At 44.5% G+C, this 13,730-nt stretch overlaps 1 protein-coding gene across 6 annotated transcripts in view; it reads right to left on the reverse strand.

Annotated features, from left to right (window-relative positions):
- PALM2AKAP2 (PALM2 and AKAP2 fusion) overlaps positions 1-13,730 on the reverse strand; it is a 355,342-nt gene that overhangs the window by 248,942 nt on the left and 92,670 nt on the right. For all 6 annotated transcript variants that reach the window (XM_082843083.1, XM_082843080.1, XM_082843082.1 and 3 more), the window contains exon 3: positions 12,370-12,500. In XM_082843083.1, the coding sequence (XP_082699209.1) occupies positions 12,370-12,500 (131 nt within the window). The remainder of the gene's footprint in view (positions 1-12,369; positions 12,501-13,730) is intronic.

Raw genomic sequence — 13,730 nt, forward strand, 5'->3', positions numbered from 1 at the left:
ATTATCTTTTTTTTTTGTAGTAGAGGAAAGTGAAGCTAAAGAAACTTGCCTAAGGTTACACAGACAGCAAGTGGAGACCCTGGAACTGAACCAGCAAGTGGGACGCTGATACTCTTTGCTGTAATCTCAGCCTTATACCATCTCTAGACATAAATGTTTGTTTTCAACCTCATGACAATCCTATAGATGACCTAAAGCTGATACAGATCAATTAAATTAAAAAATATTTATTGAGAGCAACCTAGTAGGCACCATACAGTATTGTAGGCACTCGCACACACATATATAGTGGGTGTAGTAGGTTGAATGGTGGTCCCCCAAAAGATATGTCCACATCTTAACCCCGGAACATGTGAGTATGACCTTATTTGGAAAAAAAGGGTCTTTGTAGATGTAACGAAAGGATTTTGAGATGTGATCCTCTGGGATTACCTGAATAGTCTTTAAATCCAATGGTAAGTGTCCTTATAAGAGACAGAAGAGGAGAAGACACAGGGAGATAAGAAGGCCATATGAAGATGGAGGCAGAGAGGAGAGTGATGCAGCCACAAGCCCAGGGATGCCGGAGGCCACGAGAAGCTAGAAGAGGCAAGGAAGGATCCTCCCCTAGAGTCTCTGGAGTAAGCACAGCCCTGCTGACACCTTGATTTTGGACTTCTGGTCTCTAGAAGTGTGAGAGAATACATTTCTGTTGTTTAAAACCACCTAGTTTTTGGTAATTTGTTACAGTAGCCTCAGGAAACTAATACAGTGAGTAATCCATGAAGTCCTTGTGCTCAGGGAACTTACATCCTAGTCAAGAATGTACATAATGTAATACAATGTAATGTAATGCAAGGTAAGGTAATGTAAAAAGATAAAATAATTTGCTGAAAATCAACAGCAGATAAAATCAAGAGCTAAAAAACACATTCTGCTCACACATCACACTAGGAAGTCTTACCTGCACTCCCTCATCTGAGTGTTAAGTACCCCTCCCCTGCATATGTTCCCATAGACTCTTTTTGAACTTCCATGATAGAAGCTTTCCCACCAGCTTATAATTGATGGCTTACTTGTTTGTGTTCCCCAGTGGCCTGTAAAAAGCTTCCTCTCCATCTCCTCTGGCCTTATCTGAGACTATTTAAGAATGGGAGATAGGGACTTCCCTGGTGGCGCAGTGGTTGAGAGTCTGCCTGCCGATGCAGGGGACACGGGTTCGTGCCCCGGTCCGGGAAGATCCCACATGCCGCGTAGCGGCTTGGCCCGTGAGCCACGGCCGCTGAGCCTGCGCGTCCGGAGCCTGTGCTCCGCAACGGGAGAGGCCACAACAGTGAGGGGCCCGCGTACCGCAAAAAAAAAAAAAAAAAAAAAAGAATGGGAGGTAACTGGGAATACCTTAATGACCGATAGGAAGGAGGCCAGCAGAGACTGAGTAGTGAGCAGGACCAATGCCCGTGCTTATACAGCTTGTTTCTGCCCGCAGACACCTGCCGAAGGAGTAGAGGAGGCTAGAATCCAGCCAGTGGTTTTTCCAAATGGTGGCCTCATGTGGAGCTGCATTTTCTAATTTGCACTAAAGAGCCATGTGGTCCAGCAATGGCTGTGAACACCACTGGTGTTGAGATGTCTAGTCCTTCTAGGCAGAATCTGGCTAAGGTGGCAACCCTCACACCACATACCATGGCAGTGCTTAAAATCCTTCCTCCAGGCACCCAGATTGGGGTGACAGTCTGTGCTGGCAGAAATGTCCCTAACCTTACAGATATGCTCTGTGCACTGGCAATATTCAAACATTACTCACTTTTTTCCTCTGCCTTTTCACATGGGAGGGAAAAACGTGAGACTCCGAGATCCCTGGAGTGTGTATTATTCCAACAGAGATGGAGATTCAAAAGGCTTAGCAGTGGGGGGCTGGGGTGGAGGGAGGTTGCTGTCAGACAGAAGGGGGAACTGTGGTCTTGTCACTTCACATGTGGCTTTAGGGCCTCTATTCCTCAATCCTTTTTTGTTTTTTAACTGCATCAAAAAGGATTTTAAGGGACTTCCCTGGTGGTGCGGTGGTTAGGGCTCTGTGCTTCCACTGCAGGGGGCAGGGGTTCCATCCCTGGTTGGGGAACTCAGATCCTGCGTGCCATGTGGTGCAGTCAAAAAGGAAAAAAAAGAATTTTAAGATTCATAAAAATAAAGAGGAACACAACATAATAATCAATGGAACATTCAAACAAAAACTACATAATAGTGAAGACTAGGCTTCAAATCTGCACCAAACAACATAGGCTCTGAGGCGGATCGTATTTTCCAAACAGGTCACAAAAATCTCTCTCATCCCACATGCTCTTCTGCAATGTGACCCTGCCACTCCCATCAAGAGGTAAAGATCCTTCTGTTTGAATCTGAGTTGGCTTTAGTGGCTCTGCTGAAACCAGCAGGACACAGTGGAAGTGATGCTACCAGAGTTCCAAGGGGGGCAGGGACAGAAGAAGTCTTACAGCTTCCACTGGCTCCCTTGGAATGTCTGCTCTCTAGACATTCCCCGTGGGGTGCTCCTTCGCAGAACCCAGCTGCCATGCAGGGAGAAGGCCAGCCTGTGGAAGGGCCATGTGGAGGTGCCGAGGATATTAGTCCCACCCAGCCCTTGAGTCATCCCAGCTGAGGCTCTAGACATGCCGTGAAGGTGATTCCAGCACACAGCCTCTTGAGTCACCCCCAGCCATTTGTGTCTTCCCAGCTGAGGTCCCACATAGTGAGAAGCACAGACAAGCCACTACCACTGTTCTCTGCTCAAATTCCTGACTGAGAATCTGTGAGCACAATAAACCTTAATTCTTCATGTTGCAAGTGTAATTGCGCATGTGCACCAAATGTGCTCAAAAATAGTTTCTCCCAAAAGGGATGGGAATGAGGATGTAGGCAAATCCCTCCTAATAAACATGGCCTAAACCTAACTCATCTATTGCTGCGTACCCTTTTCCTCTCATGTGGCCTGAAATTCCCACTGTTAAGGTTTACATCTTGGGTGAGAGATCTAAAGAACGCCTGATGGCAGAAGTTGCTTTTGGGGTAACAGTAAGAAGAGGGGCATTCCTTCTACTGTTTTTGCACGTCAGCTAGGGAACTGGAATCTTAGAACGGGAGAGGGATTGTGAGCTTATCTCCCACTTGCTGCCTCGGAGGGCTCAAGGCTTCGACCTGACGGGAGGAGAAACTGGAAAGTCCAGGAGAGGCAGGCCTTGCAGTGACAGGTCTTAAGCAGGTCCCACAGGACTCTTCTCTGGGCCTAAGTAGTGAAAAGAGAGCATACAAAGTGGGGCTGTGCTCAGGAGACCGACTTGGCTGCAGACTGTGGTGATGGAGGCGTTGGGTCAGCCTGCCTGCAAGTCTGCTCCCCATCAAAGCCTGCCTGGGTCCCCAAGGCCGCTGGACCTCAGCCATCAGACTTGACTGTAAGGCCCCCATGTTGTAAGATCATAGACTGTCCTTGATGGAAAGGACCCGAGAGACCATCCATTGCCTTCAGAATGCACAACTGGTATACAGTTGGTAAAGACCATGGAAGAAAATATCGAAAGGACCCCTGACGTTTTTGATCCATCAAGAATATAGAGGGGGGCTTCCCTGGTGGTGCAATGGTTGAGAATCTGCCTGTACTCCGCAACGGGAGAGGCCACAACAGTGGCCACAACTGGGCCCGTGAGCCACAACTACTGAGCCTGCGCATCTGGAGCCTGTGCTCCGCAATGGGAGAGGCCCGTGCACCGCGATGAAGAGTGGCCCCCGCTTGCCGCAACTAGAGAAAGCCCTCGCACAGAAACGAAGACCCAACACAGCCAAAAATAAATAAATAAATTTATTTAAAAAAAAAAAAAAGAATATAGAGGGGTTAGAAGTGACCACATTATAAGCTATAGGGGCAGAAAAATACTATTTTCAAAGCATTTGTAGAGAGGAAACTTGAGGCACGGCAATCATAGGCCAGAAAGCCTGGGACCAGCTGCCAAGAAAGTTGACTTTGCATAATTCCTTCACTTACGGCAACTGTTCTAAGGGCCGCAAAATGCAAACTTTCCCCAAGTGTGGCTCTTAGGTGGTCTCAGTGTATGGATGGAATTCTCCCACTCTTTTCATCATTCCGGGTACTTTAAACCCAATCTACCTAACCAACAATGAGGCAATTATAATGGAGCCTACAAAACCCGAGTAAGGCAAGATGCTTGGGAAACGTTGGGCGGCAGGCTCTTCCACTATCGGCAACTGGGAAACGCACGTGCGACGCAGATGTGCTTGAATGCAATTTCAGAGTGCTTCTTCCCTTGTCTGACCCAACTTCCTAAGCTGACCACAACCCAGAAGCATCCAGATTTCAGTCTATAAAGAGGGACTTTTCTGTGCGGTCCCTAGGGGGCAGGGTAGGGACCAGAGAGCCGGGAAAAATTGCAGAGAACATAACTTTCATCCCAAGGGAGGATTCTTTGTGATAATGAGATTTGTTCCAATGTGGACTTGGGTGTTACTCTGTGAGGAAGTAAGCTTCCTGTCAATTTTTAACCTCTGGGGAGAGCCTGTCTACTGCCTCGCACTCTCTGGGTTCATTGCAAATTGGAGTATCAGATAAAAGTTGATCCAGATAACAGCACCTCAGTTATGCATACGCTAAGATTCCACAGTTTTATGAACTGTAGAACTGTCATAAACTCACTGCCTTTGCAAAATCAGCACAGCATTGGATGCCAAAAAAAAAAAAAAGGCAACCATTTCTTTTCAACACAGAACTGACTTTCGTGGCTCCGTGCTTGAGCGAAGACTCCTATTTTCAACTAACGGAAAGACTTTATGTCATTCTGCCCCAAGAATCATTAATGTTATCTTCATAAATCTTTTAAGGGCTCTGTATTCTGAAGCTACTTGAGGCGGTGATTTTTACCTTAGTATCAATACCTGTAACTCCAGGCTTTGGAGAAGTGGTTCTCAGCGGGGGGATTTTTAGCCCACAGGAAACATTTAGCCATGCTTGAAGACACTTTTGACGGTCATGCCTGGGGGTGGGGGTAGCGCTCCTGGCATCTACTAGGTAAAGGGCAGGGACGCTGTGCAATATCCTGCAAAGCCCAGGACAGTCGCCCACAACAAAGAATTACCTGGCCCCGAATGTCAAGAGTGTTACTGTTGGAAACCCTCTCCAGAAGGATAGAGAAAACAGTAACAGTAGCACTACTCTTACTTCATGACAGCCTACTGTACTTGGCACTTGCACGTGCACGTGATCTCTACATGTTGCAACCACTCTTCATGATGGGCATTGTTATCCCCAGTGTACGGGTGAGGAAACTCAAGTCCAGAGAGGTTACAGGGCTTGTCCAAGATCAAACAACTCATAAATGCAGAAGTAGAGCTCAAACCAAGGTCAATCAAACTCTAAGGTCTAGGTTCCTAACCAGTGTGCTATGCTGGGGGCCCTTTACATAACCATACACTGTTTCCAGCAGATATGAAGCTGTAGACAACCAAGAAAGTGTACTCGGGAGCAAAGGGCTTCAGAGAGAAAAGGAAGGGAACCAAACCTAAAATGGAACCTGTACCTCCTGAAAGAACCTGAAGGGGGCAGCCTCCCCAGTCATGACGATCATGCGCAATGGAGCACATTCAAGGTCCCTGAGGAGGGAGGAGCACGTTACTTATCCATCCACTTATACCATGAGGGAAATTTTGGTGTGATCTCACTGGATATCACAAGTCTCAGAGATTTTTAGCTTAAAATAACCACTTTTGTTGAGATTTTTAAGAATGTGCTTTGGAGTCAGGCAGAGCTGAGTTCAAATACTGTCTCTTTCACTTCTTAAAGGGGTCATTCTGGGCAGCAAGTTACTTTATCTCCTAAGCCTTGGTTCTCCCAGCTGTATAATGGGTATCATCAACATCACAACTACTTTGTGGGAATGTTCTGGGGATGAAATGAGAATATTAATGAATTCATGGAGGCCCCAAAGCTAAGTCAGTACCCAGAACAGAGTAAGAGACCAATGAATATTGGACAATATAGTGCTACCATTATATCACCATATGGTTTACACTATATAAAGATTTATTTTAGTGAAAGAAAAAGAATGGGAATTTGGCAGGACTAGATTGCCAAATGTGGCCAGGAGTGCACAGATGTGGAGAGCCAATGTGGCATGCTCTGTGCCCTGCCAAGAAACAACAGCACATCACAGACTTAAAAATAGCAAGTAGAAAGAACACGCTGAATCCCAAGCAAGTGTCCTTTGTGATTCCAATGAACATTTCTGTGGTTGCCTTTTCTAGAACAGTTATTTGTGGGTCACTGTCATCTTCTTGGTTGCCAAAGTCCCATAATATAACACACACATGCTTATGCCTGATGTTGCCAGTCTTCTGCTTCGAGTGTCTTAAGAATGTGGAAAATTAAGTGAATTCTGGTGTCCATCAGAGACCAACAGAGGCACTCAAAGAATCTTGAGTCAGAAGCAGAATTGAACCAGACCACTTGCATCTTGAATTTTCTTTCTAAAAAGTTGCATGGCCCTCTCTGGGTTAGCAACTGAGGCATCAATATTTTATTCAATGAATATTTCGATGTGACATACTTTAGAATTGACAGCTGTTCAGATGAATTATTCACCTCTGGGATGAGTCAGTTACACACGGAGCTTTTGTTTCCTGAGAACTTAACCTCTTTCCCCGATTCTGGCCTGTCTCCAAAACGACTTCCTTCCACAATATAGTGATATTTCTCTGCACAGATCTCTTTGTTCAGAAGAGGGATCTCTAGCCAACCTCCCAAATTAGAGGATCTCAGAATATCACATCTGGAAGACCCTGAGAGACCTCTTACTGAAGAGATGAGGAAACTGAGACCAGAGAGGATGAGAGATTTGCCCAAAGTCACACAGCAAATTAGCAGCAGAGCTAGAATCAGCATGCTGGCTTTGCCACAGTTTGTTCCCTTTTCATTTACCACTTCATGAGGTTTCTCATCTTCTCTGGAGTAATTCCAAGGTGGGGGGACAAATTTCCCTCATATTTCTCACTAATCAAAGAAAGTTAAGAGCACTATATTTCAAACACTTAAATAAAACCTGGTTAAATAAGAAAGAGAATCTTAGGTGAGAAAACCACAAGGCAAGTGACAAGACTTGTTGATTGGAGCAGATGTGAAATAGATACAGCTAGTGTGAATCTAACTGCCTAAAATCTCCAAAAGCATCAATGGGAAACCCACTTGTGGCCCCCAGGGATGCATCACATCCAGTGATGGCATGGACAACGGTGGATGACGGGCCCAGGCCAGAAACAATCCTTTGGGCTTTCTCAATATAGCACTCCAATGGGAAATAAAGCAGACAGATGTGATATCCAATTTTTTTAAAAAAGAAAAAGAAAAAAGAAATCTGTGTACAGATTTTGCTTTCAACAATTCCAACTTTTTTTCTTTTTTTTTAGCTTATTTTGCTCCTGGTTTCTCGTGAGCCAAGAATATAATCAACAGACGGGGCCAACCTGAAATTGCCCTGTGAAAAGTTGTGCAAAAGAATTTGACAATTGATATATCATTTGTCATCACTGAAGCCATCATTTCAAGGCTATCGTGCTCTTAATTTCAGCCAGAAACCTTTGAAAAATGGTAGCATTTTCTGGCCTTTGGGAAAGCAGCCATCTTTCCTGACGGGTATCAATTTTAGTTTGGTAAACCAAGGCTGTTTCCAATCAAGTTCAAATGAAAAGCTTGGTTCCACGGCGGGACCTATGGTAGAGAGACCTCAGCCCAATGCCAGAGAGACAGCTTTATTCCCACTTACAGGAGTCCCAAAGCAGGGTTCAAATTTCCTTGAGTCAAAATACTAAGGCTTTGAATCAGTCTGAAATCAAGGGTCGGGGTTGTCCTTCTTTATCTGTTTGGGTGAAATCAATTTTCTTCCAAACACTATTTACTTCTCACTTCCCTTGAGGGTTTACAGGTATTATAATGGGATTTCACTTATGATCTATGCTTTTTTCCATTTATAGCAATTGTTCTTGAACCTGACCATGCAAAAGAATTACCTGGAGCACTGTTTGAAAAACATAAATTACAGGGCTCCTCACCTCGGTCACTGAATCCAAATTTCCTGGAATGAGGCCTGGGAATTCATATTTTTATTCCCAAGTGATTCTAATGCCCAGATTTAATAGTCTAGTTACATTTTTCCCTCCCTCCCTCCCTTCCTTCCCATCCTCCTTGTGGGCTGCCCTAAAAACCTAAGCACCACATATAATAGTTTTAAAAACAGACAACATTCTCAGTTCCAAATCACCGCCAATTTACAAATAACATTTTGGAAGAAAACATGTCTGTAAACCTGGAACTTCTTATATGGCTACTGGCACCCTAAAGAATTTTGGAATCAGAATTAGAAAGGTGGTTATGTTCTTTCTCCTTGAAGATATCTAGGGAAACAGACATATGTCTAAGCACAAATTCTCATGCTTTATTTTAAGTCTTTATCATATTCAGAATGGCCAACACATGAAGAATTCAGATGTGGCCTAAATCCTACATACACTTGAAGTTCTGAGTTAAGCTGCTATCATTATCTTCTCTTGTTCTAAACTAACTGACCCTGATTTCCCTTAATCTTTCCTTGCAGGCATTCTCTCTGCTCTTGGATTGCTATTCTGTACTGCTCCATCAGGTTCTTCAAGCTAGGTACTCCTGATTCACCAAAAGGGACTAATATACCTTCAGGGCCTAAATGTTCTAATATAGTTTAGGACATTTATATTATATACTAATATAGTTTGAAAAGAGTTCATATGTCTCTTCAGGAAAATCTGATTTGTTGCTGGGGGAGGACTTAGACGGGTGGACCCAAATCTTAAGATCTACAAATTAATGTTCCAATTCAAACTCCTTTAGAATTCCTTAATTTAGTGGTTCTGCTGCATCTGACTTGCAGGCAGTTTCCAGGATCCCTATTACATAAAGATCAGGTCTTATTTCAAAGCCACTCATATTTTCCTTTATTCTTTTCTTCCTTTTCCTCTGAATTCTTGAGTTGTTTTAGTTCATCCTCTTTCTCATTCATTGGGCTATTCTGTACTTTCCCTCCTGCTGGTCAGTCTTCCCTAATGCTTGCAGTTTTTAACTGAACAATCATGCTTCTGGAAGATTGAAGGATTAGTACCCATTTTCACCCTTTCCTGTATCTGTACCCTTTGCCCCATAACTCTGAGTTCCTGTCTCTAAAAGGTTGACTGTCTACCTCCTCCCCTGGGTTTTGGGATTCGCCATTGACTTGCTTTGGCTAATGGCTCACGGGCAGTTCTGAGCCTACGCCTTGTGCCTGTTCAGCCCCCTTGCACCTCTGCCATTGCCGTAAAAGGAAATGGTCATGATTAGTTCATTAGCAGGGAAAATGAGAGCAGCCTCATCCAACCTACAGCTTAGAGTCCCTTAGCCGAGCTCGGCCAAAATTAGCAGACCCAGGCCAGCCCATCCACAAAGACCTTGTAAGACTGGAGGATGCTTATGTTTACAATGAACCTTTAAAGCAGTTCAAGTGACTAAGAGTATGAGAGAGAACCAATGCTTGACTTCAGAAAAGTGTCTTAGGTGACTGAGTATCCTTTAAGGAAGGAGCGGGGAGAGCTCCTTTCTTCCCTTGGGACTGAAGCTTAAAGATGCTGAATACTGTAGAAGAGAAGTTGTGGGTAAGATGAAGGGAAGCAGAAACTGACATCTAAGGTAGGAAGAAACTCCTCCCTCAAGAGGCCCTAAGGAGGAAATGATGCCCATTGGCAGCCCTGCTCCTACAGAAAATCAGCTCCAGGGAACACAGCTCCTTCTCCAACAAATGGCCAATGCCCATTTGGCTGATGTCCAGCAAAGCCGTGGTTATGGCAGAAGGAAATGCCCCCTGAATCCAGGCCTAAGCATCCCACCCCCACCCCTTTAGGCTGTTATGATTTCTTTCCTTCTGGCTTGGGAATCTCTCTCTTAAATGGCCTCCAAGAGATTGCCTGTATGCATTGAATGAGCTCTTTCTTCTGTTGACTCAAAGGATAAAAAGAGATTCTCTTTATTTTTCGGAGTATGGTCATGCCCACCTGAACCACAAACCAGCTCCTAACTCTTATATCTCGCTCCAATGATTAATTTAGCCAAAACTGAGTCTTGATTTAAGACTCCTCTCCCACGTGTAATAGCTCATCACAGGTGAGAGTTACCACCTATGGGGCTAGAACAACAATATATTTGTATTCAAGCCAAAGTGAAACTGCCAATGTGGCTGAAGACCACGTTTTCTGATGCCATTTAAGAAAACCAGAAAAGGTCACAGAACTGGTTTTATCCTACTTTCCAAATCCTGTCTGCCTTCCATCTGTAATAATACCTACTACATGAAATGAATGCACATGTCAGGCTCAGTGAGAAAAGATATCCAGGTTTTAAAAAAACAATTTTAAATCAAATTTTCTGCCCATCCATGTGCATAGGGGGCCTGCAATTGCAGAGGTGGCCTGCAATTCTCATCCCTGTTTCTTCCTCCTGCCTAGAACTCCTCGGCAGTATAATGCTGCCTCATGTGAACCTGGATCATGGTTCCTGCTGTGAACAGACAGTGCCCAGGCCACTTGGTTCCTAGAATTTTGCCAACTTGGACTGGAGAGTAATTCCCCAGCCTCCCTCTGCCAGGGAGGGGTCCCAGCCCCAATCCTTTCATTCAACAAACAGCTATGGAGCACCTGCGTGGTGCCAGACCCATCTGGAGTGTAGTGTAGTAAGAAAGAGAGAGGAAATGGACTGGAACTTTTAACAAGAGTGAAGATAAAGAGATGCTATACGGCATCAACTGTCACTGCAGCTGAAAGCACCATGGACTTGCCACTTTGAGACTTAAAAACAAACCTATAAAACCATGTCTCAGAGCTACCTTTTCCTCTCCAGTTTACTGTCAATATTTCCCATTATCCTTGGCTCCCTCATCTTGTCTAAGATGCAGCAAGCCGAGCCACTTCTGAGGAGAAGCATCCCCGAGGCTCAGGACTCCGGGCTACTTCATCCCACCCCCTCCCCTTTCTATCTTCTGGGCTTCTAACATGAAGTCCTTTCTTTTCCTGGGGTTCTGGAGGTACTTGTCCTCACAAGCTTGATGTCAGTATTTACAGGATTAAAATTTCTTCTTCTAATGGTATATATATACACATACACACACACACTAATATATAATTTAGCCTTTCCAATGTTATATATATATGCATATACATATTATTTAGCCTTTATCCTTTGTATTTTAAGAAAAAGTGTGTGTACGTATATGTGTGTGTATGTATATGTACATGTACACACACACGCACACACACACCCCATATAAACTTTTTCTTAGCCAGTTTCCCCCATAAGCAAAGCTTGGGCAAGCTGCTCTGAGAACTCTTTAAGGGGCATAAGGGCTCAAGCAAAGTAGGGACACAGGCCTTTGGGGCTTACAGTCGGTCTGCTTTTCCCTTTGGTGATGCTGTTGGGGTCCCCTAGGTACCCTCACCAGCTTCATTCACTCTTGGGTACAAATGACTGGTAGCAAGTTAGCTATTACTCTTTGTATTTTAAAAGAGCTCAAAACCTCAGGAGAAAGAGATGACCCTCTCCAAGGTGATATTTCCAGCAGAATTTGGTGGGATAAGGTGGCGGGGGAGATTTCGTTCTAAGGCATCTCCACACACCATCTTCCCCCACCATCTCACATCTCTGGCTGGGTGCCCTGGGACCTGGCGTGGCTACAGTTCCCAGGTGGAAAACTACATTTATTTTGCTTCTGTCTGAGCTTGGCCAGCCACTGACCATAGAGAGGTCACTTATCTCCCAGACTGAAATGTTCAGAACCTGGTTGAGGACCATAAAGGAAGCAACTCACCCTCTGAGCATTGAAACTAGACAATACAAAGTTACTTTTTAGAGCCCAGGCACACAGCTCACAGGGGTGCCCTCAGTTTCAATTACAAGACCCTTGGCTACAGTTTTCCCATTTCAAATTGATCAAATGTAGCAAATTTGACAACAGACCCACTAACAGCTAACAGCCTGAGCTCAAGAAGGAAAAAGACAAAAGCTGACAGAAGAACTCAAAAAGGGGACATTTAGTGAAGGGGCAAGCTGCTTACCACACCTAGTTGGTCCATGAAGACATCACTGTACTGTGTGAATCCCAATACAATACTTAGTACTCAGAGTCAAAATTCTGGGTTATATGGAAAAGTTTCAGTGGCAACAACGTACCTACTCTGTTTAGGAAGATAATTCTAAAGCCCTGGGAATGAGAAGCGCCCCCTAGAGGAGAGATGTGGTTACTGCACTGTAAAGTCACAGTTCGGGGGCCTGGGCTGGAAACCACCTACCTCTGAATGTTACCTTCAAGTTGTTTGACTCTTAACTCATCCTCCTCAGACTGCCGCCGCCTGGCTTCCTCCTCTTCCGCAGTTCCAGCAGGTACACCCTGCAGCAGCCATTTTTCCCGAAGCACTTTGGACTGTGGGAATGAGCGAAGAGAACAGACTAGATGATACCTTTCGGTCCACACCCTCCTCTCCCTCCGCGGTGTCTCCATCTTAGCTCCGCCCCTCATCAGCGTCCACCTGAATCGCTTCTCACTACTTGGCCCCCTACTTGCCTCTCTCGCCTAAGGCCCAGAGAGCCGCCAAAAGGATTGATTCCCACTTTTCTATTATTAAAAAATTTGAAAACATACAGAAAAACAGAGGAAACTATATGATGCATGCCTGTGTAATCTCATCTGGATTTCACACCTATAAACATTTTGCCATATTTTCCCACATATTCTTTCCACCAAAGCATTTTAAAGTAAATAACAAACATCATGACATGGCACCCATAAATATTTTAGTACGAGTCTCTAAAAAGTAAGGACATTTTTCTATGCAACTACAGTTCCATTATGACATTTCCTAAGATCACTGTAATATCCAGTCCATCTTAACGTGCTCTTTTTAAAAGATTAATCCATGTCACGCCTCTTCTTAAAAACTCATTTTTAATGACTCCCAACCATCCTCAGCAGGTGTCTCTTAATGGTACTAAAATTATGCACCCCACCTGTATCGGTGTCCCAATATAATCACGGAGTAAAATGAAGTTTTCGTGTTTTGGGTCAGTGGTTAGGAGGGAGTGACTGATTAGTGCTTTAAGAAGGGAAATGAAAACAGCTCAAGAGAAAGGCATGTTGAAACTCCCTAAAATGAAGAGCAAAGCATGTAAGGCACAGGAGAGGATTTCTGATTTGGGTTACCTAGTTGGCATTTGGTGGTTACTGGATGTTTGCCAGAGGCTGGACATCACGGCTGAGCATCCCTGTGGGCAGGTCGGTGGTCATGGGAATGGACCACTGTGAGGATGCATCACCAATTCTGCCAGAAGAAGGGCAGGCGACAAGTTCTTCCCAGCAAGGACTGGAATAATGGCCTTGAAGCCAGTCAACATAGAGTAAGTGCTAGGTTCTCTGGCTCCCTGGCATCCCCTCTATCTGAATCTCATTTGATCTCATTAGTTAGGGTGAGGAAGTGAAAGAAAGGGAGCTCTCATGATAACTAAGAGCCAGGTCATGCATGGCTTGGAACCAATTAAATATGATTTACGGAAGTAAGAGAAAGTGGACCATGTCTCTAACATTGTGGACACACAATTCAGACTACTGGTTTCCTTTCGATAGCTCTTACAAGCAAAAGATACACAAGTCCATAGA

The sequence above is a fragment of the Leucopleurus acutus genome (genome assembly GCF_964270905.1).
Source record: "Leucopleurus acutus genome assembly, chromosome: 7".
In the NCBI taxonomy this organism is placed as follows: Eukaryota; Metazoa; Chordata; class Mammalia; order Artiodactyla; family Delphinidae; genus Leucopleurus; species Leucopleurus acutus.